Source organism: Erpetoichthys calabaricus, chromosome 17, assembly GCF_900747795.2.
Source record: "Erpetoichthys calabaricus chromosome 17, fErpCal1.3, whole genome shotgun sequence".
Taxonomy (NCBI): domain Eukaryota; kingdom Metazoa; phylum Chordata; class Cladistia; order Polypteriformes; family Polypteridae; genus Erpetoichthys; species Erpetoichthys calabaricus.
The window spans coordinates 59437199-59460182 of record NC_041410.2 but is presented as its reverse complement, the minus strand read 5'-3'; the positions used below and the strand labels follow the sequence as shown (position 1 = coordinate 59460182).

Here is a 22984-nt window from a genome sequence, read left to right as displayed (position 1 = left end):
GAAGAATCACCTTTCCACTATTATGGTCATGGGTAAGTATAAGTAACCATTATCCTGAAACTAGCCACAGCTATAAGTCGCATTAATTCTTCCAGTGTATTGTGGTCCCCCCTTCTCTTTTAAGAGGCTCTATTTATCAAATGTCCCAGCATTCTTGAAACTTCCCAGCCTTGCAAACAGTAACACAAATGTGCCCGGTGTTTATGGAATGCAAAGCTCAGCATACCTGTGTGACAATTCATTGTTAATTACCCATCCTTCCCCACATACCTTCAGGGTAATGTCCTTACTATACAATACAGTTTGCATCCAGGATCACCTGTGCACTGATACCATTATACCACTTGTGATTCACATATTCCTGTTCATCCACACCGGAGGCAGTGATCTTTATGTGCATGCCTTCCTTTAACATTACCTCACATGGAGTGGTGAAGAAATGTATGAATCTGAGTATTACCTCAAATGTTGGAAGGATGTCCAAAGTTATGGTGCAAAATTTGAGTTGGTTGTGACATACCCAAATCATCGTTATTTCAAAGCGCTACCAACACTTTCATTTCAGCAAACAGTGCATGACTTCTCCATGTAGATGGAGCAATTTTTTGATTTGATACACTTTATTAATCCCTGGGGGAAAACTGTCTTTTCACATGACCTTTGGAGGTCAGAGTCAGCCATCATAACATACAAACTTAGTTACGAAAATGATCCCATCTGTCAATTTGATTTTTTTTGTTTTGTTTTTCAAGTCCTTTGTCATTCAGCATTTCCAAAACATTCCATCTTTCCCAGTACGTGCATGTCCCTCTCTGCCTGAATGCCATCTTTTAACAACTCCTAATGAGTTAAGGGCAGCTCACAAGCTCTCCTAAATCTTGGTGAAGTCAGGAGTAGAAGTATTCTATCGGTTTTTCTAATTTAGGAAACTACTTCTAAGAACAGTTTAAATTTGCTTTACTCAGATTTTTGAGCCAGTCTGGGTCATTTTTTTATTCTGAGACACTTGACAAATATAGGCACAGGTAAAGAACATGGTGGAACAACATGTTGATGTCTGCTATTGTCCAGTCAAGTATGGTCTCCCTGCAATTACATTAATGTAATGTGAAATCTGCATTCCCCTACATATTATGTACCCTGACTGCAATGACACTGATGCAGATGGACAGATTAGCACTTATAAAGTGTTACACTTAAATTTCTTTTCAATAAGCTTCATCACCTTCTGGCAAATCTGAAAAGATAAAAATCACTGTGGAACTCTGAAAAAACTTTAGCTGACTGAAACAAGCTCCCCTGCAAGTTTCCTAAACAGTTCTTGTCCAGAAATTAACTCTCTTTCCCTATCTGTTGTTAATATTTCACAGAATATCAAGTTTCTTACTGAGAGTTAAGTTTTTGTTTTCTTCTCCCCTGTAGTGAACTGGTCATAATTAATTGACAGATATTGGTGGGCTTCATTTATGTTCAGTTTCAAACTACTGTTTTCCAGTCTCCTTAAATCAATCTGTGTCTCATGTGTAATCAATATGTAATCAGTCATTTCTATAGTTTATATTAGTATTTTACCTGAGAACTTGTCATAGCACTCTGTGCCTACACGCCGTGAACAGCGCTATATGAAATTTAACTGAAACTGAATATATTCTGACACTGTACTTTATCCATTTATTCTTCAACAACCTATATACTGCATAGCACGGAAAAGAATCAAGTTCAGTGTGCAGTAGAATATTATAAACTTTTGTTAGGGCACTGTATATTCATTTTTCAAAAATGTTTATATAGTGTGAAAATATGACTAGTGCTCATGATTTTAGTGGAACAGGACAAAGGTCTATCCTATACAGTGCTAATCATCTTCTCTCTATGTATCAACATTTAAAAGTGGTAACATTATGAAAGAGGCAATGATAAATGAAGAGATGAGAAATAAAAATGAGACTTAGTGACAGATCTACTATAAAAATTTTAAAAAGCCATTCTTACATGCAGACCTACACTATGACTATGCTACATTATGCTGAAATAAAAAGTATTCAGCTTTGTTCTACATGCAGAGACAAACAGAGCATCTCCAATATTGGAATGTAAAGTACATCCTTCAAATGTCTGGAGGACCTTCAGCTTTGCCTCTTACTGTAGTTATTTATCCAGGTGGGATAAATAGATTCTGCATTTTGTTGGTCACAGTGTACATTCTCAGCTATATCAATTATTATTTTTGGAGAGCTAAAATGAGACCAATCCATTTCAGCGTTATTTGTGTAAAGGAGGATTTTAATATGGAATCTAAGCTTCTCCCATTGTCTTCCATCACCAAATTCTTAATGCATACATTTCAACTACACATTCTGTTAACAACAAAAAAAGTCTGCTCACAGGTTTAAGCAGGATGAACGACTGAGCCAGCAGGTTGCTGAGGAAGTGGTCATGTGCCAGTCTGATACTTTCAAAATCTCTCGTTGCATTTATTTGCTGAAGAAGCTGAGAGAACTGCGACTCCAAGACATCTACCTGGATAACACACAGAGGCACACATTAACAGATGGAACAACAGCTACATGCATTCATTAACACTAGAATTACCATAGCCTATGAAAAAACTTGTAATCCCGGCCGACTTTAAATCTATTCAAACCTCTTTGTCAGCGTTTTTTTGCGTTGTAAATGTGTCGATCAACACAACCAGCCACCAGCCTGCTGTCCCATCCGCCTGGCCACTGCCGCAGATCAATTCACAAAGAAGGTTCTCAGTGCTCAGTGTTTATCTTGGAGTGAAGTGCTAGAGTTGTATAGGGTAAATAATATATCTTCATTTGGAAAACATACATTTCACGTGTGTTCCATGTCTACAACAATCTATGTAAACACATCATTAAAACAGAAACATTTTTCATGTTTTAGTAATAATTGACAAAATGTAGACATGAAATGTAAAATGTGTGTGTAAAGCCTGCAGTCCAAATATCAAATATACACTTTCACAAAAGGTACAAGTATAACAAAACAAGTGTGCTTTTTATTCAAGAAATATAACTGCAGAAAAATAACTTGCATTAGTGTGTGACTTTGACAACGCACCTAAAACAACCACTTCGGTGGTGTTGCGGTAAAAACTACTGACTCGTAATCAAAATGTTCATGGTTCAATCTTAGACACCTCCGTTTTGAGTAGTGAGCTGCTCTTATTCTTACTATTATAGAATAAAAACATACATTTGATTTGAGTCTATAACAGCCAGTGTAAATTTATGGTACTTGTAAAGGTTAGATTTTTTTTTTTTTTAATTCAGTTTTATTCTCTCAGTCACAGCTGCACTGTTCTTATATGTGAATGGATGTTTCTTGCGGGGAGGGTGTCTGTTCTCGTTCTCCGATATAGAACCCTCATCCTCTGTTATAGCACGTCTTTATTTGAAAACAGCAGTGTCAGATCGGGGCGAGTGTGAACGTGACTGAGAGAATAAAAAAAAAAGTACTATAATGTCGCACCCTATCTGCAGTTATATTCTTGAATAAAAGCACACTTGTTTTGTTATACTTGTACCTTTTGTGAAAGTGTATATTTGATATTTGGACTTCAGGCTTACAGGTTTACATTTTGTCAATTATTGCTAAAACATGAAAAACGTTTCTGTTTTAACAATGTGTTTACATAGATTGTTGTAGACACGGAACACATATGAAATGTATGTATTCCAAATGATGATATATTATTTACCATCTACAACTCCAGCACTTCACTCCAAGATAAACACTGAGCATGGAGAACCATCTTAGCGATTTGGACTGTGGAGGTGGGCGGGGGAATGGGATAGCAGGCTGCTTGCTGCTTGTGTTGATCAACACATTTACAACACAAAAGACACCAAAAGAGAGGTGCGAACGGATTTAAGGTGGGCTGGGATTAAGAGTTTTTTTCGTAGGCTTTGGTAATTCTAGTGTTAAACAGTGCTTGAAAACAAAGGAGACCTCCGGCTAGCTTGGGTCATTTACCTGAAGATAGTATTGAAGGTTGTCCACGAGAAAGGCCATGTGATTTCTTAGCCTCCACTTGATTTCATCTGTTTGATTTGATTTTAAATGCTTTCTCTGCATTTGCAAAGCCCAGCAGTGCTGGAGTTCTGACTGCACTCGACGCACACTCAGTAGGTACCTAAATACCACATTGTACCTGAAAGAGGAAAGACTGGACAAGTGAGGGGCACAGTAACAGCTGACAAATTTACAGAGACTACACAAATACAGTTTAACTAAAATGCTGTCACTAAGGACTCAATGACAAAAATGGAAGAGGTGACTCACTTTTCCAGCACTGCTGGTGTAAAAAGAATGTGAAGAGGCCACTGAACCTTGTAAATCAGACCCAGTGCAGCCCAGCCAGAGGGTGGAACGTCCCGTGGTGATACATCTCGTGGAGGAGTAACATTCTCTCTGCTCCCAGAAACTTCTGTTAAATATAAATAAAAGCACCTCACTCCTTTTATTATAGTCAGTGTTTTTCCCCCAATGCTGTTGTCTGTGAAAATACTGGCAGTTCGTCTGGTGTTTGGGGTGTTGCTATGGTGTGTCAGCATAGCCACTTGTTGTGAGTTGATGCATTGTTTGGTTGTTAAGGTTGGAGTTACCTGTGTGTCAAGTGTGTATCAGCGATATCTAAATTATGAACTTCAACTACCGGCAGTCCCTGCGATAGCCCTGATTGGACATCTGAAGGGAGCACAGGGTCTGCTGGGGACAAGACCTGCCAGCAGGAGCTTTGAAAAAGAAGGCTGGCTAGTCAGAAGTCTAGAGTTTGTGTCTGTGTTCACCCGTCTGTCACGTCAGCATACTGTCACCTGTGGCTTATTATCTTTATTCTGGATCATTGTACCTATATGGATATATGGACTGTCATGTGCCTGCCTGTCGGGCGAGTATTGAGTCGGATTTATCATCATGCTTCATTAGAGGAAGCACTCCCAAATCTCACCACCCCTCACAGCATCAGGAATAACAGCTGGACTGCATTTAGTCTGAGTTATGGACTTTGTTGTTAGTTGTTTATCATGCTTGTTGTTGTCGAATTGTCTTGTTTTGAGATCGATTGGGGTGGGGAAGACAGCAAGCTATTTCTAATCTATCTTTTTAATCCTTATAAATTGTAAGTGCCAACGCAACAATAGGCTTCATAGCAATAACTCCTGGAAAAACTGGAAATTAAGGTCAAAGATGTCTTATGTAATAATTTCTTATGTTAAATTAAGACTACAAAATGTCAACAAAAGTCCAGAAACAAAGGCTTCATGACCAGACAGTTAACTTTGTGAGCTGGAATGTTAAAGGTCTCAATTACCAATTAAAGAGAAAGAAAGTATTCTCTCACCTAACAGGTCTAAACACTAAAATAGTATTTTTACAGGAGAACCACTTATTAAGCAAGGATCAGTTTCAGCTATACAGAGACTGGACTGGCCAAATATTCCATTCTAGCTTTACAAAGAAAACTAGAGGTGTGGGAATTCTTATACATAAAACAATCTCATTTGTAGTTTCAGATGTAGTATTTGATCCTGAAGGGCGATATGTGATTGTCATGGGTAATTTATTTAACTGCAAAGTGATTTTGATAAACATCTACGCACCCAATGTGGGCAGATAGGGACTTCATCCAAAACGTATTTGCATCCATTCCCAATGTGAGTACTCATAAAAATCATAAAGGCTGGGGACTTTGTGTTTTACTGTAAATCCAGACCTAGATAGGTGTCCTGCCACAGGGGCGATGACATCTAACACTGCAAAGACAATTACACAGTTTGCAAAAGATCACAACTTATCAGACCCCTGGAGATTTCTAAACCCAAACTCAAGTGCATATTCCTTCTACTCACCAATCCATCACTGTTATTCAATAACTGATTGTTTCTTTATAGATAACAATTTCTTGCCTACGAATAAATCTTGTAAGTACAACATTATTGTTATCTCCAACCACACCCCTTTGATCATGAAGCTTAAATCACTACGCCCTACATACTAATTTCGCAGCTGCCGTCTTAACCCACTTTTATTTGCAGACAATAACTATACAGAATTTATATCCAAGAAAATCGATTATTTTTTGAGAGACAAATACATCCTCAGAGGTCTCTGCAGGAATACTCTGGGAAACACTTAAGTCTTTCTTAAGAGGACAGATTATTTCATATCTTTCCCACAAAAATAAATTGAAAAACAAGAGAGTATCAGAGCTAATCAGTGAAATTACCAGAACAGATCACGGTGTCTAAATGAGGCACTTCATAGGAAAAGACAGGCTCTGCATACAGAATTAAACCTCTTGTCAACTAAAAAAACAGAACACATTTTTAAAATCAAGACATCATTACTATGAACACTATAAGAAAGCTAATAAGATCTTAGCTCAACAAATCCACAAGCAGGAAGTTTGCAATGCAATCCCAGCAATTACCAACACAGATGGAGACAAAATCATTGACCATAAACATATAATGCACATATTTAGAGACTACTAAATCCTTATATTCTACTCAATTTTTAAGGAGACAAGACATAACCTAATGCGTTTTTGGATGCATTACAGATACCACAACTAGATACTCTCAGTGCAGAGGAATTGGATAAACCTCTGGCACTATCAGAATTACTAGATGCTATAAACTCACTTCAGAGTGGGAAAACAGCAGCCCCTGATGGCTGCCCTGCCAATTTTTATAAAAAAAAAAATCTCAATTAAGTTAGCTCCCCTTTCATTAGAAACATTTACAGAAGCTAGAGACAATAAAATTATATCTCAAACTTTTCACAAAGCATTAATTATTAATTACCGTCTTTCCTAAGCAAAATAAGGACTTATTAGAATGTGCATCATACAGACTAAACTCATTTCTGAATAATGATGTTAAGTTACTCTCCAAAGTCCTAGCTAGAAGGATTGAGAAAGTGTTTCCTTTGGTAATATCACAAGATCAAACTAGATTTATTAAAGGCAGACACTTAGCTTCCAATGTTTGACACCTGTGTAATGTAATATATTCACTCACAAAGTCTAACACCCCTGAGATGATATTATCATTGGATGCAGAAAAAGCATTTGATATGGTTGAATGGAACTACATTTTCACTACATTGGAGAAATTTGGGTTTGGCCTGTTTAATGTTTATTCATCCACAAAGTCTAACACTGTAACGGTTGCTATATATTGTATGTGCTGTGCCTGCGTCTTGTTCCCTTTAGAATATATGTCCCAGGTATTGAGTATTTTAAGGATATCTCTTTAAGGGAATCAGGGGGCCAAACCATGCCTGTGAGTCCTTGTATAAACGCACTGGTGTATGTTATAAGAGGAGGGATAGTCTTCAAAAAGAAGGTGCGCATTTTGAAAAGGAGAGGAAAAGGAGCCAGAAGTGAGGATTAAAAAGGGAGTGATCCAAAAGGCACGAAAACTTCATATGTAGATTGGTTCGGGCGCACACAAAAACGAGTGCTGGCTGAACAGTGGAGGACATTGGTGTGCATGGTGCTGCCTTTTATTTGTGTCACTTGCGTTTCCCTTTTGTGGGACGTTAACACCATTAAACCCAGGTAAGGCTGACTTCAGCATCCAGGACAAAACTTGTCTCCAAGCCATTGACAATGCTCCTTTACACCGTAGAGGGGAAACGTGCCAGTGTTACATTTTACCAGTGCTCTGGATTTAACAGCGAAACACCAACGCCAGTTTGATCCAAAGCCATAGAGTACAATCTAAAAGGGACTGGGGAATGCATATAGGGTGTATGTTTGACTTATATTTGTATATATATGTATAGTACATGCTGTGAATATTCTTGTGCTGTCTGTAAGTAGTCATATTTCTTTTTTTGTTTGTCTAATTTCCTTTTCTACTTTGCCATTTTTCTGTGTAGTTCATAATAAAGGAGTGGTTCAGGTATATGGTCATATTAATTAGTATCTGTTTACTTGTTCAGTTTTCCTTTGTGTAGGATTTTCTAAAGGACAATATGTTTATAATTCTGTTTGGGTTTTCATAATATATACTCTGTTTAATTGACTTAATTAATCTGGTGGTTATTTTTGTGGTATATAAAGGACACCTCCATCAATGGGGATCAAATTAGGGATAAGATTCTGTCTGTTTCCAAACTTGATATAATTAGTCTCTTACTAAGAGTAGAAGGTTCTCGTGTGTGTCGGGCTCCTCATATTGTGTTTTGAGGAACTTGCTACAACACCCCGGAGATGATATTAACGCTGGAAGCAGAAAAAGCATTTCATATGCTTGAATGGAACTACCTTTTCACTACATTGGAGAAATTTGGGTTTGGCCCGAACAAATGTGCAAGGATCAAACTACTGTATAACAGTCCAGAAGCTTCAGTTTATATTAACAACATTATTTCAGACTGCTTCAAACTAGAACTTGGTACTAGACACCAATGTTTTTCGCGATCGCCTTTGAGCCACTGACAGTTCACTGTCAAAATGCATATGAGATAAACGGGATTATCAGAGAAGGACTTAAACAGAAAATTTCACTATGTTCAGATGACATGGTACTATATATTAAATCCACAAAATACTGTGCCTGCAGTCCTAACAGCACTAACAGAATTTCAAAAAATTTCTGGTCTCAGAATTACTTTGAATAAAAGTGTGCTCTTTACAGTGAACTCTCAAGAACACAATATTAGATTGGACACCTTCCCTTATATCATCGCAGATCAGTTTAAACACCTAGGGGTAAACATCACAAGTAAACATAAAGCTCTTTATCAACAAAATTCTGCCGTCTGCACGGAAAAAGGCAAGCAAAATATGCATAGATGGTCTAACCTTCATCTCACTTTAGCTGGAAGAATTAACACTGTCAAGATGAATATCCTTCCTAAGCCTCTTTTTCTATTTCAGAGCATTCCAATATACATCAATAAATAATTTTTTAAGAAATTCAATTCAATCAATTCAATCATAACCTCATTTATTTGGATTTCAAAACATCCATTAAACCAAAGGACAACCCTACAAAGACATAAGGCAGAAGGTGGCATGGCTCTACCTAACTTTCAATTTTATTACTGGGCAGCAAATATACAAGCTATAAAAACCTGGACATTGACACAAATAGATAAGCAAACACAGGCTTTGTCTGCAATAGAAATAAAACCCTGCAGTACTTCTTTATATTACTATACTATACTATAACTGTGGTGGTGGGCAGGGTGATGGAATAGCAGGCTGCTTGCTGCTGGTCTTGATCGACACATTTACAAGACAAAAGATGCTGACGGAGAGGTGTGAATGGATTTAAGATGGGTCAGGTTTACGAGTTTTTTCCATAGGCTTTGGTAATTCTAGTGTTAAATGTTGATATTTTTTAATAAAAAAAAATAAAGCATTTTGCATCTCTTCTGATTCGCTTTCACTATTTTAAAAAGGTGTAAAGTTATTTTGCACACTTTGCAAAATGGCCCAGAAATACACACCACTCTTTTAAGTTGAGGCTTCTCATGATGGTTTTACGCACCTCCATAAACCACCCACTAGACACAAAAAGGCAGGCTTGAGTGACCAAATATCACCTAAAATTGTAGGTAACTTTAGATCTTTACATCTGGGACAGGTGGAATTTGGACTTAAAACCACCCTCTATATTTTCTGTATATACTACATCAACATTTAAATATTTCTCTATTTACATTTTAAAATTAGTATTTGGGTTAAGAAGAGTAAACTGAACGGTGTCAAAAAGAACTGAATACCCCATTTCCAATGGCTAACAGTGTAAAAGTGTTCACAAAATACACTATGCATCTTCAGTGCTTTACCGTCTTTTTCAGGATTCTGAATGTTTTTCTACACTGCTTTAACATTCCACAATGTATTCTGTATCCCAGTTTTTCAGCAAGTATAATGTAATATGGACAACAAAAAGAGTAAAGTAATTTACAAAAAGTATTTGGTTTTACAAAATTCCTTTAGGGCATTACAGTCACTTATTTTTTAGCTAAAATTGATGACAAAATAGTGAACCTATTGAAATCTTAAAGAAACATGAGAAGAACATTCACAGAAACCTAAAATAACCACTACAACTAACATGATCTAAACATCAACCTCTATTACTAGAAAAAAATAAAAAGTACAAATATTTTCAAAGTATAATTAAGAACTCATCAATTACATAAAAACTCCAATCAAGAAAACAAACCTATATTATATTGTAAATATTAATGCACTGCCTACAATACACTACACGTGTATGTCAGATTAAAACAGGCAAATCTCAGACACTTTCAATGCACATTTTCATTTCATATTCAAATTTAGTATGAAGCTGCAGTTAACTGGAAATAATGCACTTAGATTCATGTCCATTACTTCAAAGTAATTTACATATGAAAAAAGTGAAGGAAAAAGAATGCAACATACTACATACAAATGTAAAGGAAATTGAGTCAGATAATTTTCAAAGCGTGAAGCACATGAATAAACCTGCTTTGTACCTTTAGTTTCTTTGCTTTGATAATCAATGGTAAGATGAAGAAGGGGAAGCAGGTTATCATCATCCAAAAGCACTTTGTGAGCAGACTGCTGGAAAGCCACATTTACATCTAGAAATATAAAGATTATCCAGTTATGAATTATGAGTATATACAAAATAAAAATACTAAATTGTTAAAGTTTCACAGTATCTAACAAGTAAATGTTAAATATGGACATTTTTCATCAAGCAAATAATGGGAAGACTAAATTATAATTACTAATACAGGCAACAATTTTTCAGCTGTACAGTTAGGTCCATAAATATTTGGACAGACACAACTTTTTTCTAATTTTGGTTCTGTACATTACCACAATGAATTTTAAGTGAAACAACTCAGATGCAGTTGAAGTACAGACTTTCAGCTTTAATTCAGTGGGTGAACAAAACGATTGCATAAAAATGTGAGGCAACTAAACCATTTTTTTAACACAATCCCTTCATTTCAGGGGCTCAAAAGTAATTGGACAAATTAAATAACTGGAAATAAAATGTTCATTTCTAATACTTGGTTGAAAACCCTTTGCTGGCAATGACAGCCTGAAGTCTTGAACTCATGGACATCACCAGATGCTGGGTTTCTTCCTTTTTAATGCTCTGCCAGGCCTTTACTGCAGCTGCTGTCAGTTGCTGTTTGTTTGTGGGCCTTTCTGTCTGAAGTTTAGTCTTCAACAAGTGAAATGCATGCTCAATTGGGTTAAGATCAGGTGACTGACTTGGCCATTCAAGAATTTTCCACTTCTTTGCTTTGGCTGTATGTTTTGGGTCATTGTCCATCTGTATCATGAAACGCCGCCCAATCAATTTGACTGCATTTAGCTGGATTTGAGCAGACAGTATGTCTCTGAACACTTCAGAATTCATTCGGCTGCTTCTGTCCTGTGTCACATCATCAATAAACACTAGTGACCCAGTGCCACTGGCAGCCATGCACGCCCAAGCCATCACATTGCCTCCACCGTGTTTTATAGATGATGTGGTATGCTTTGGATAATGAGCTGTTCCACGCCTTCTCCATACTTTTTTCTTGCCATCATTCTGGTAGAGGTTGATCTTGGTTTCATCTGTCCAAAGAATGTTTTTCCAGAACTGTGCTGGCTTTTTTAGCTGTCCTTTAGCAAAGTCCAATCTAGCCTTTCTATTCTTGAGGCTTATGAGTGGCTTGCACCTTGCAGTGCAGCCTCTGTATTTACTTTCATGCAGACTTCTCTTTATGGTAGACTTGGATATCGATAAGCCTACCCCCTGGAGAGTGTTGTTCACTTGGTTGGCTGTTGTGAAGGGATTTCTCTTCACCATGGAAATGATTCTACAATCATCCACCACTGTTGTCTTCTGTGGACATCGAGGTCTTTTTGCGTTGCTGAGTTCACCAGTGCTTGCTTTCTTTCTCAGGATGTACCAAACTGTAGATTTTGCCACTCGTAATATTGTAGCAATTTCTCGGATGGGTTTTTTCTGTTTTCGCAGCTTAAGGATGGCTTCTTTCACCTGCACGGAGAGCTCCTTTGACCGCATGTGGTCTGTTCACAGCAAAATCTTCCACATGCAAGCACCACACCTCAAATCAACTCCAGGCCTTTTATCTGCTTAATTGATAATGACATAATGACGGACTTGCCCACACCTGCCCATGAAATAGCCTTTGAGTCAATTGTCCAATGACTTTTGTGCCCCTGAAATGAAGGGATTGTGTTTAAAAAATGCTTTAGTTGCCTCACATTTTTATGCAATCGTTTTGATCACCCCACTGAATTAAAGCTGAAAGTCTGCACTTCAACTGCATCTGAGTTGTTTCATTTAAAATTCATTGTGGTAATGTACAGAACCAATATTAGAAAAAAGTTGTCTCTGTCCAAATATTTATGGACCTAACTGTATATTCTGACTTCATTTAAGATGGTTCCCTTTTATATACTGCAATGTGAAAACTATAATCCATGAAGATCTGAACAAAACAAACACTTGACACAGCATAATCTATCATAATCTATCAATAGTGATTTCAGTGTAAGAAATGTGTACCCTTAAATGATTTGGAAAACATGAGCAGTATGACTTCAGTGTCATGAAAAAGTTTGGGCACCCTTGCTTAAAATGTCTGTTACTGTGAATAGTTAAGTGAGCAGAAGATGAACTGATCACAAAAAGGCATAATGTTAAAGATGACACATTTCTTTTCAGCATTTTATGCAAGATTAGTGTATTGTTTATTTTTTGTACAATTGTACTGTACAGTTAAAAAAAGAAAGGAGCACCATGCAAATGTTTTGGTACCAACACATATCTGAGGTCTCAGATAACTTTTTACCAAGGTCTCAGAACTTAATTATCTTGGGAGGTCTACGGCTTGTTCACAGTCATCATTTGAAAACCCCAGGTGATGCAAACTGTAAAGTTGTATAAATTCTCTGACCCCTCAAACTTTGTCCCAACAATAAGAAGCCATGGGCTCCTCTAAGAAGCTGCCCAGCACTTGTTAACTAGCTTGTAAATGCTTTTTATAGCCAGTTAAGAGTCTTTCAGTTCTTACTTGTGGTATTTCGCCCATTCATGTTTGTAAAAAGCTTCTAATTCTGCAAGATTCTTGAGCCATCTTGCATGCACTGCTCTTTTGAGATTTATCCACAAATTTCCAAAGTCATTTAGGTCTGGGGACTGTGAGGGCATTAGCAAAACTTTCAGCTTGTGCCTTTTGAGGTACCATTGCAGATGCTGAGGTGTGTTTTGGATCATTATCTTGTTTTAGGACCCATCCTCATTTTAACTTGAAGGTTTTTACAGATTGTGTGATGTTTGCTTCCAGAATTTGCTGATATTTATTTGAATCTATTCTTCACTCTATCAATGACAAGCTCACTGTGCCACTGGCTGCAACACAAGCCCAAAAAATGATTGATCCACCACCATGCTTAACAGTTGAAGTGTTCTCTACCTGGAATTCTGAACCCTTTTTTCTTCAAACATACCTTTGCACATTGTGGCCAAAAGGATCTATTTTGTCATCATCACTCCACAGGACTTGTTTTCAAAATGCACCAGGCTTATTTAGATGTTCATTTACAAACTTCAGGCACTGAATTTTGTGGCTAGGACCCAGGAAAGATTTTCTTCTACTAACTCTACCATTTGTTCAGGCATTGCTGTACAGTACAATAGTGCACCACCACTCTAAATCTGCTATATCTTCCTGAAGGTCTTTTGCAGCCAAATGGGGGTTTTCTATTTGCCTTTCTAGCATTTCAAGGGACAGTTCTTTCAGAAAGTGTTCTTGGTCTTCCAGGCCTCAACTTGACCTCCACTGTTCCCGTTAACTGCCATTTCTTAACAACATTACAAACTGAGGAAACAGCTACCTGAAAATGCTTTGCTATCTTCTTGTGGCCTTCTCCTGCTTTGTGAGCATCACTTATTTTATTTTTGCTAGACAGCTACTTCGATGAGCCCATAGCTGGTGATTGTTGGGACAAGGTTTGAGGGGTCAGATAATTTATACAGCTTTACAATTTGCATCCCCTGGGGTTTTCTAACGATGGCTGTGAACAATCCATAAACCAAATGAGCTAATTAAGGTCTGAGACCTTGGTAAATGTTATCTGAAACATCAAATATGTTGTGGTGCCAAAACATTTGCATAGTGCCTCTTTCAATTTTTCACTTTACAGTACAATTGTACCACACATAAACAATATACTAATCTTGCATAAAATGCTAAAAAGAAATATGTCATATTTACCTTTTTGCCTTTTGGAGTTCAGTTCATCTTCTGCTCAGTTAAATATTCACAGTAAGAGACAATTTTAGCAAGGGTGCCTAAACATTTGCATACCACTGTATATGATACCGACACTCAATGTGGAAGCACAAAGAAAAATAAGAGAACAGGTGACCACCATGACATCTCTACTGAACCCACTCTAATAAAGAAGTAACCACATACACTAAACAATGAAATGGTTTAATCAGTAATGTTATATTGTATCAGAAAAGATGATTGATATTTACACAATATTCCTATTTAGAGCAATACGGTCAAAACATTAACAAAACATAAAAAAGACATGAACCTTGCCCTAACCATGAATTATTGTAAAATAATACTGAGTTCCATAAATGTTCATAATGAAAATCAGCAGTCCAGATTATTGCAATTAGCAGATGAATCCTAGCTAGTAAAAAAATAAAATAACAATCCAAATAAAGAATACTGTTTGCCTCAGAAGTAAGAATTTGTTAGACCTCATACTTAAAACAAATAATGACTCTTTTACACATTTAGAGAAGAGAAGCAATCAGTGGGTACAGACAAATAATGAAATCAGTGATTCACATGACTATTGTTACAAATGTTCCTCTTGATCTGTAAGGTTAAAAAAAAAAATAAAAGCTTAAGTCATAATTCATGCTACCAGAACTTCCATGACTTTGTACACAAAGTTATGCTGCCACACCAAGCCAATAAAATAAATGGCGGCACAGTGATCACCACTGCTGATTACTGATCTGGGTTGGAAAATCCCCTAAAGTCCTGCTGTCTACCACACTACTTGGTAACTTATTCCATGTGTCTACAGTTCTCTGTGTAAAGAAAAACTTCCTAATGTTTGTATGAAATTTACCCTTAACAAGCTTCCATATGTGTCCCTGTGTTCTTGATGAACTCATTTTAAAATAGCAGTTTCGATCCACCATACTAATTCCCTTCATAATTTTAAACATTTCAATTATGTCTCCTCTATATCTTCTTTTGATTGTTCCTTTTGCTTGTTGAGGCTTGTGAAGTTTTCTTTACAAAGAGAACCAGAGACACTTGGAATAAGATACCAAATAGTATGGCAGACAGTAAGACTTTAGGGACTTTCAAAACTAGACTTGATGTTTTTTTAGAAGGATTAAGTGGATACGACTAGTGAGCTTTGTTTGACTAAATGGTCTGTTCTTGTCTAGGTCAGGGGTCTCCGACATGTCGCACACGAGCTACCGGTAGCTCGCAACCCAAGTAGCTCGCCAAAGGTTTAATGAATCCTACATAAATTTGAAAACTTCATTAGTCAAATTAGGGGTGGTCTTTCCAAAAAATCATATGATCCTTTTAACACAAAATCACTATCCACAATCTGAATTGCAATCTATCTTTTCAATGTGGCATACACTTAAAAGAATATCTGGACTCAAACTCATCAAGACCCAAGTAACACTTTATTTTAAATATCAAACAAAGTTGAATTCAATTGTTCTCCCATTCGCTAGCTAAGCAGAGTTAAGCTATGTGCCCCGAAGCTGGCGAGTGAGTGAGGAAGGCCCCTCCCCTCAGCCCGCTAAGTGTTTCTTGGACTCGCGCGAATAAATCAGTACCGCAAGCAAACTATGATACATAGCAAAATGAGAGAAGTCGCAAAATCATTCGGAATACTAAAGCAAATTATAGAAAAAAACCCGATGTAAATCCGTTAAGTAGTTCTCTCTTGAAAAGCGGTCAGACAGACAGACAGACAGACAGACAGACAGACAGACAGACAGACAGACAGACATTGGATTTTATATACAGTACACCCCTAAAATTCGCGGGGTTTAAGTTCCCAGAGCACCCACAAATTGTGAAAAACCATGATTTTTGGATGTGGTTAAAAATGCCTTTTAAATGTCTATTTTTATAGTTTAAACCCTAAATACAGTATGCCCCCAAAGCACTTTAATTTCGTTGCAAACTCAGCTTAATACATTAATACATTGCCTAAAAATAGAATGTAAAGGTAAACCCATATACTGTAATCCCTCGCTATATCGCGCTTCGAGTTACGCGACTTCACTCTATCGCGGATTTTATATGTAAGCATATTTAAATATATATCGCGGATTTTTTGCTGGTTCGCGGATTTCTGCGGACAATGGGTCTTTTAATTTCTGGTACATGCTTCCTCAGTTGGTTTGCCCAGTTGATTTCATACAAGGGACGCTATTGGCAGATGGCTGAGAAGCTACCCAACCAGAGCACATATTACGTATTAAATAAAACTCCTCAAATATATTGTGAGAACAAGGGCTGTTCGCACCCCTAAAGGATACGGCCGCTCCTCAAAAAATGCTGAAAGATTACCTTCACATTGCTGCCATCCTTGCTGGGCTTACATATGGCTGCTTTGTCAAGCGATATGCTTCCCGCACTGTGCTTCGCATACTTAAAAGATCAAACAGCACGTATTGATTTTTGATTGTTTGCTTTTCTCTCTCTCTCTCGCTCTGACATTCTCTGCTCCTGACGGAGGGGTGTGAGCAGGGGGACTGTTTGCACCCCTAGACGATACCAACGCTCGTCTAAAAATGCTGAAAGATTACCTTCACATTGCTCCCTTCTGTGCAGCTGCTTTATCAAGCGACATGCTTCCCGCACGGTGCTTCGTATACTTAAAAGCTCGAAGGGCACATATTGATTTTTGATTGTTTGTTTTTCTCTGTCTCTCTCGCTCTCTCTGACATTCTCTGCTCCTGACGGAGGGGGTGTGAGCAGAGGGGCTGTTTGCACATTGGCCTAGAGGATACGGACGCTCCTCTAAAAAATGCTGAAAGACTACCTTTACATTGTACATCCTTGCAGCTGCTTTGTCCGGCGGTGCTTCGCATACTTAAAAGCCAAACAGCCCTATTGATTTTTGATTCTTTGCTTTTTTCTCTCTCTCTCTCTGACGTTCTCTGCTCCTGACGCTCACTCTTTTGAAGAGGAAGATATGTTTGCATTCTTTTAATTGTGAGACGGAACTGTCATCTCTGTCTTGTCATGGAGCACAGTTTAAACTTTTGAAAAAGAGACAAATGTTTGTTTGCAGTGTTTGAATAAAGTTCCTGTCTCTCTACAACCTCCTGTGTTTCTGTGCAAATCTGTGACCCAAGCATGACAATATAATAATAACCATATAAACATATGGCTTCTACTTCGCGGATTTTCACCTTTCGCATGGTTGGGGTCTGGAACGCAACCCCCGCGATAGAGGAGGGATTACTGTACTGTACAGTACTGTACTGCTATGTCTCCCGCGGTGCTAGAATGTAAAATACAGATGTTACCGCTATACGTACTGTAATTCATGCAAGCGGGTTTTCTTTGGTATACGCTGTTGTTTTCTTTGTTATAAGCAGAGTAAATACATAATAATTTCATTTAATTAAAATACAGTAAAATGTACAGGTCCTCACCAATGATGAATGATATTAATGATGAAAATGAATTAGCAGTTCAGTACGATGCAGAGAATTTAAAACTCCTCGGGTGGCGCCTCTTCTTCAGGCGCTTCACGAGGAGTCGTATCTTTGGGCGGGTCTTTTTCAGGTGGGGTTTCGTTCTGGCTTTTCTTTATAGGTTTCAGGAACATTGTGATGGGAAGTTGTTGTCATCGTTTCTTCATGGTGGCAAGGAGCGTTTTATATGTCTGAATGGCAGCATCGATGCCATTTTTAACTGTGAGAGCCCGAACCATACAGGGATCCCATGCTTCAATCATCCCTTATAACTCCTTCGCTGTCTGAATAATCTGGGACAGACGTTCCAATGTCAGGCCCTGCTCCTCTTGCACTGGATCTGTCTCTTCCTCCTCCTCTTTGCTGGCAGACTTTGTTAACTCCAACAAATCTTCGTCTGTCAGGGGTTCAGAGTGGGCATCGATAAGGTTGTTCACCTCATCTTGAGTGATGTCGTCAAAACCTTCGTCACCCAGTATCTTTGCCAGTTCCACAGCCTTGTCGACAGCGTCGTGCTGAATGTTTTCGGGTGATAAGCCCTTGTTGTCATGGACACACTCTGGCCACAGCTTCTTCCAGCAGGCGTTGAGGGTTTCCTTTTTCATCTCCTTTAGAGCAGCTTGGATGACTGACAGGCACGTCGCGATTGTAAAGTTATGCCAGTAACCCTTCAATGTAAAATCCTCGTCCATGTCCATTGAATCCACAAGGTATTGGAGAGAAATCTGGGTATAAAGAGCCTCGAAGGCACGAATTATTTATAATTTTATCCATAGGTTGGATGAGGGAGGTGGTGTTGGCAGGGAGGAACTCAGTCTGAACTCCCACGTAATACAAATCCAAAGGGTGGCTGCCAGCATTATCCATAATAAGCAACACCTTGAAGTCCATGCCTAAGTCGTGGAGGTATTCCTTGGCTTGAGGGATGAAGCACTGGTGAAACCAGTTTGAAGCAAGGACTTTGGTAATCCAGGCTTTAGGGATGTGCATCCAGAAGACAGGCAGCAGGTTTTTATTTTGTTTTTAAGGGCCCTAGGGTTCGCTGATTTGTAGCTGAGGCCAGGTTTCATCATATAACCAGCAGCACTGCCACACATAATAAGTGCCACTCTGTCCTTCTGTGCCTTAAACCCTGGAGCTTTGGCTTCGTCCTTCATGATGTAAGTTCTGGATGGCATCTTCTTCCAGAACAAGCCAGTCTCATCCATGTTAAAAACTAATTTGGGCTTGTATCCCTTCTCCTCTATGATGTGCCTAAATGTCTCGGGGTACTTCTCCGCGGCTTCTTTGTCAGCAGACGCTGCCTCTCCATGTAGAGAGAAGCTTTTAATATTAAATCGCTTCTGAAAACGATCAAACCATCCTTTACTGGCTTTAAAATCTTCAGGCTCTGGTGCTGTTGACGGTCCTGGTTGCGGTTCTTCGGTACCGTCTACATTGTCTCCTGTAGCGAACTGCTGGTACAATTTCCATGCTTTCTCACAGATGATGTTACTGTCCAAGAGGATGTTTTTCTTCCTGCAGTCGGCGATCCACAATGCCAAGGCAGATTCCATCCGGACGATATTTTTATTCCTTACAGTTGTAACCTTTTTGGCACTATCACAGAAACTTACAGCAACGGTACTCCGGATCACTGCCTCATTCTTCTTTATGTAGCGTACAGTGCTTTCATTAATGCCATAGTGGCGCGCTACTGCAGCATAACGTTTTAGTTCCCGGAGCAAATCCAGTAGTTCAACCTTCTCCTGGGGTGTTTTAAACTGCTTCTGGTGCTTAGGCTCAGAGCCAGAAGCCTTATAAGGCGCAGTGCATTTCGGGGACATCTTGTGCGTTTAAGAAAAACAAAATGAAAACAGTAACAAAATGAAGAACACGAGGACACTCAGCTGGAGACGCGTCACAGGGCAACAATCAATCAGCAGCAAGGAGAAATGAATAACGCTCTCGGATTTGCTACTTTCACCATCCCAAACCGCGTTTCCCTCAGCGGCGGTAAACCCACTCACCTGGAGACGCACCACATGGCAACACTCAATCAGCAACAAGGAGAAATGAATAACGCTCTCAGATTGGCTACTTTCACCATCCCAAACTGCGTTTCCCTCAGCAGTTGCTTCCTGTTCTCTCTACAGCACAGTATTGCCATGAAAAAAGCCATAAAAAATTGCGAAGGATATTTGCGCTTTCCACTAACAATTAATAGTTAGGTTCTAAGGAAAAATCCGCGAATGACCGAGTCCACAAACCCTGAACTGCGACTTCATGGGGGTCTACTGTATTATATATTAGTAAACCTTCAAAATAATGTGCAGTTAAAGTCTCAACAGCATTCTCAGCATTTCTGTAGCTTAGTAGAGCCAGATAACTATAAGAATCTTCACCAAGCAGCTCTGAATACATCTGCTTTGTTTGGGTTTACATACCTCTCTGAGTCTGCCTATTCTGACATGAATGTCATGAAATCAAAGTTCAGAACAAGACTGACAGATGAACATTTAAATGACTCCATAGGAGTGAACCTAAGTGAATACACTCCACCATACACCTCTCTTGTTGACTCCATGCAGTGCCAGTCATCTGACTAACTAAAAAACACATCACACAAGCAACTGGACATGTGAATACTCTTGTGAAGTGAAACAGTGACATGGAACAAAATGACAAATGAATAAGTAATATCTGTGTATTTTTAATTGCATTGTTTTGTTTTGACAGCATTCATGTTTTAATTCAATAGTGTGAGATACATTAGAAAATGCATACAGACATACAAAATGCACTTGCATGTGAACTAAATTTGTTTTGTGATGTTTTAATGCAAAATGTGAGTTGTGGACATCAACATTTTGTAAATGTTCAGGCAAAACAAGCTTATTCAGTTTGTTTGGGTTGAAATAAGCTATGAGAATAAACATTAGAAAACATGAGTAGCTCTCGGCCATTTTTGTTTTGTAAAAGTAGCTCTCAGGGGAAAAATGGTTGGAGACCTCTGGTCTAGATTGTTCTAATGTTCTAATCTTAGCTCAAGAACCATCTATCTTTGAGTTTTCACATTCATCCAATGTCTGTGTAGGTTTTTCTTTCGGGCACTCCAGTTTTTCATCCATAGCCCTAAGATATGCATTCATTTAAATGGGGATTACAAAATGACCGGTTATTAGAACATCACAACAATCTACATGGGAACAGGACATTCAGCCCAACAAAGCTCACTATTCCTATCCACTTAATTCTTCCAAAATAACATCAAGTATAGTATTGAAAGTCACTAAAGTCCTACTGTCGACCACACTATGTGGTAACTTATTCCATGTGCCTACATTTCCCTGTTTAAAGAAAAACTTCCTAATGTTTGTGCGAAATTTGCCCTTTACAAGTTTTCAACTGTGTCCCTGTGTTCTTGATGAACTAATTTTAAAATAACAGTCTCAATCCACCATACTAATTCCCTTCGTAATTTTAAAATTTCAATAATGTCTCTTCATAATCATCTTTTGCTTGTTATGAGTATTTTGCAGTTCCATGCAAAGTTAGGATACCTTTGGCCGAATAATATATTTTGTTGTAACAGATGAAGTGTAATTTATATCAAATTCTTTGTCAACAACCAGAAGTTTTATTTTCAGAAATAAAGCAGCAGCGCTTGAAGAAATAACTTCTTGCTAACTGTTAAGTAGGAGGGTGGATTTATTAAACTCTTGAATTGTGTGGCAGCTTGTGGCACATTAAACATTCTACAAGTACAGGGTAGAATGGATTCCACTACATATCAAAAATGCTCAAGAAAAAATGTGGGACAGTTAGTCAGGAAACTGAAACCAATAAAGGATGGCTACCAGAACAGAACAACGCTCCAAAAGGCACTTCAAAATCTACTAAGTAGTACCTCAAGAATCACAAGGTAAAGGCTTTGGAATGATCTTTGCAGTCTCCAGACTTGAACATCACTGAAAATCTGAGTAGATCTTAAACAGACTGTGGATGCAAGGGATCCCAAGCAAGAAAGCATGGGGGGAAAACTTCCCAACCAAGAAATCATAGACTGATTATAAAAAACATTGACAAGCTGTAATTGTTGTGAAAGAGGTGATACTAAGTATAGAATTAATAGCATACCTAAACTTTTGAAAAAGTTACATTTACTTTCATATTTTTTTACTCCTTCAAATAAGTCTTAGCTGTACATTAACACCTTAAAGTGTCACAGTGCTTATCACATGCTCCCTTATTGATCCAGCATTCTAGAATTTAATCATGTTGCTGGGCTTCATCAGAAGAATGTCTACAACATTCTTCCCATTGTGAATGTGTTTTTCTTTGATACTCCAGTTTTGCTCTTACCTCCCTAAACACATGCATGTTAGGTTAACTGACAATCCTAAATTGGCCCTATACAAGTGTGAGAGTGAGTGTGTGTAAACAGGATTGATGGACAGACACCATGTTCATGACTGGTTTCTGCCTTGTGCCCAGTGTTGTCATGAAACACTCTAGTCTCTGTGACCCTAAACTGGATTAAAGACATTTCAGAATGTAATGTTAACCTAGATTTAAAGATGAAGTTCATTTAATATGTATGATTAAAGAAATAAGGTATCTTTTTTTTTTAATTTGATCGGGTTTAAATCTAATATTGAGACTATGCTGCTAATGTCTCAAAATAAAATATTAAGTTATTAATAGAATACATATTAAGCTGAAAGCAAAAAAGAACAAAATTGCAATTTTGGTATAGCACTGTCCATTTAAGTACTGTGTTGTACCTTATTTCTGATTTTTATCAGAAAGCTATAAAACCCTTAGAAAGGGGACTGTAGAGGGTATATACATATGTGGTATTGGTAGGCTTTGCTTTTCACATTTCTCTAAAAAGATGGAATCTATGTTACATAAGTGAAGAGTGCTATTTTTGAATGGCAGAACAAACAAGTATATTTGGTGTAGCATAGTCCTTTTTTAAACCTGCAAGCCTACTAAACAGCTTATCACGATTGTAAAGCCACAATTATTATTTTTATTATGCAGCCCAATAAACTATAAATATATTGATAAATCTAGGCTTTTGGACTAAATGGGCTGGCCTAATATAATTGTAAAATTCAATAAAACAAAAGTATAATAATTATTTCTAAACATTTGTCCATGTTTCTCATCTACCATTCTCTTAGAAGTGTTTGCAAAGAATACATTATCAC

At 37.9% G+C, this 22984-nt stretch overlaps 1 protein-coding gene across 1 annotated transcript in view; it reads right to left on the bottom strand.

The window, feature by feature from the left end:
• Positions 1–22984, bottom strand: part of tubgcp4 (tubulin, gamma complex associated protein 4) — a 106740-nt gene that overhangs the window by 5272 nt on the left and 78484 nt on the right. Inside the window, exons 12-15 of the mRNA XM_051920218.1 lie at positions 10516–10623; positions 4312–4456; positions 4003–4180; positions 2386–2520 (exon numbers count right to left, since the gene is read on the bottom strand). Of these exons, the coding sequence (XP_051776178.1) occupies positions 2386–2520; positions 4003–4180; positions 4312–4456; positions 10516–10623 (566 nt within the window). The remainder of the gene's footprint in view (positions 1–2385; positions 2521–4002; positions 4181–4311; positions 4457–10515; positions 10624–22984) is intronic.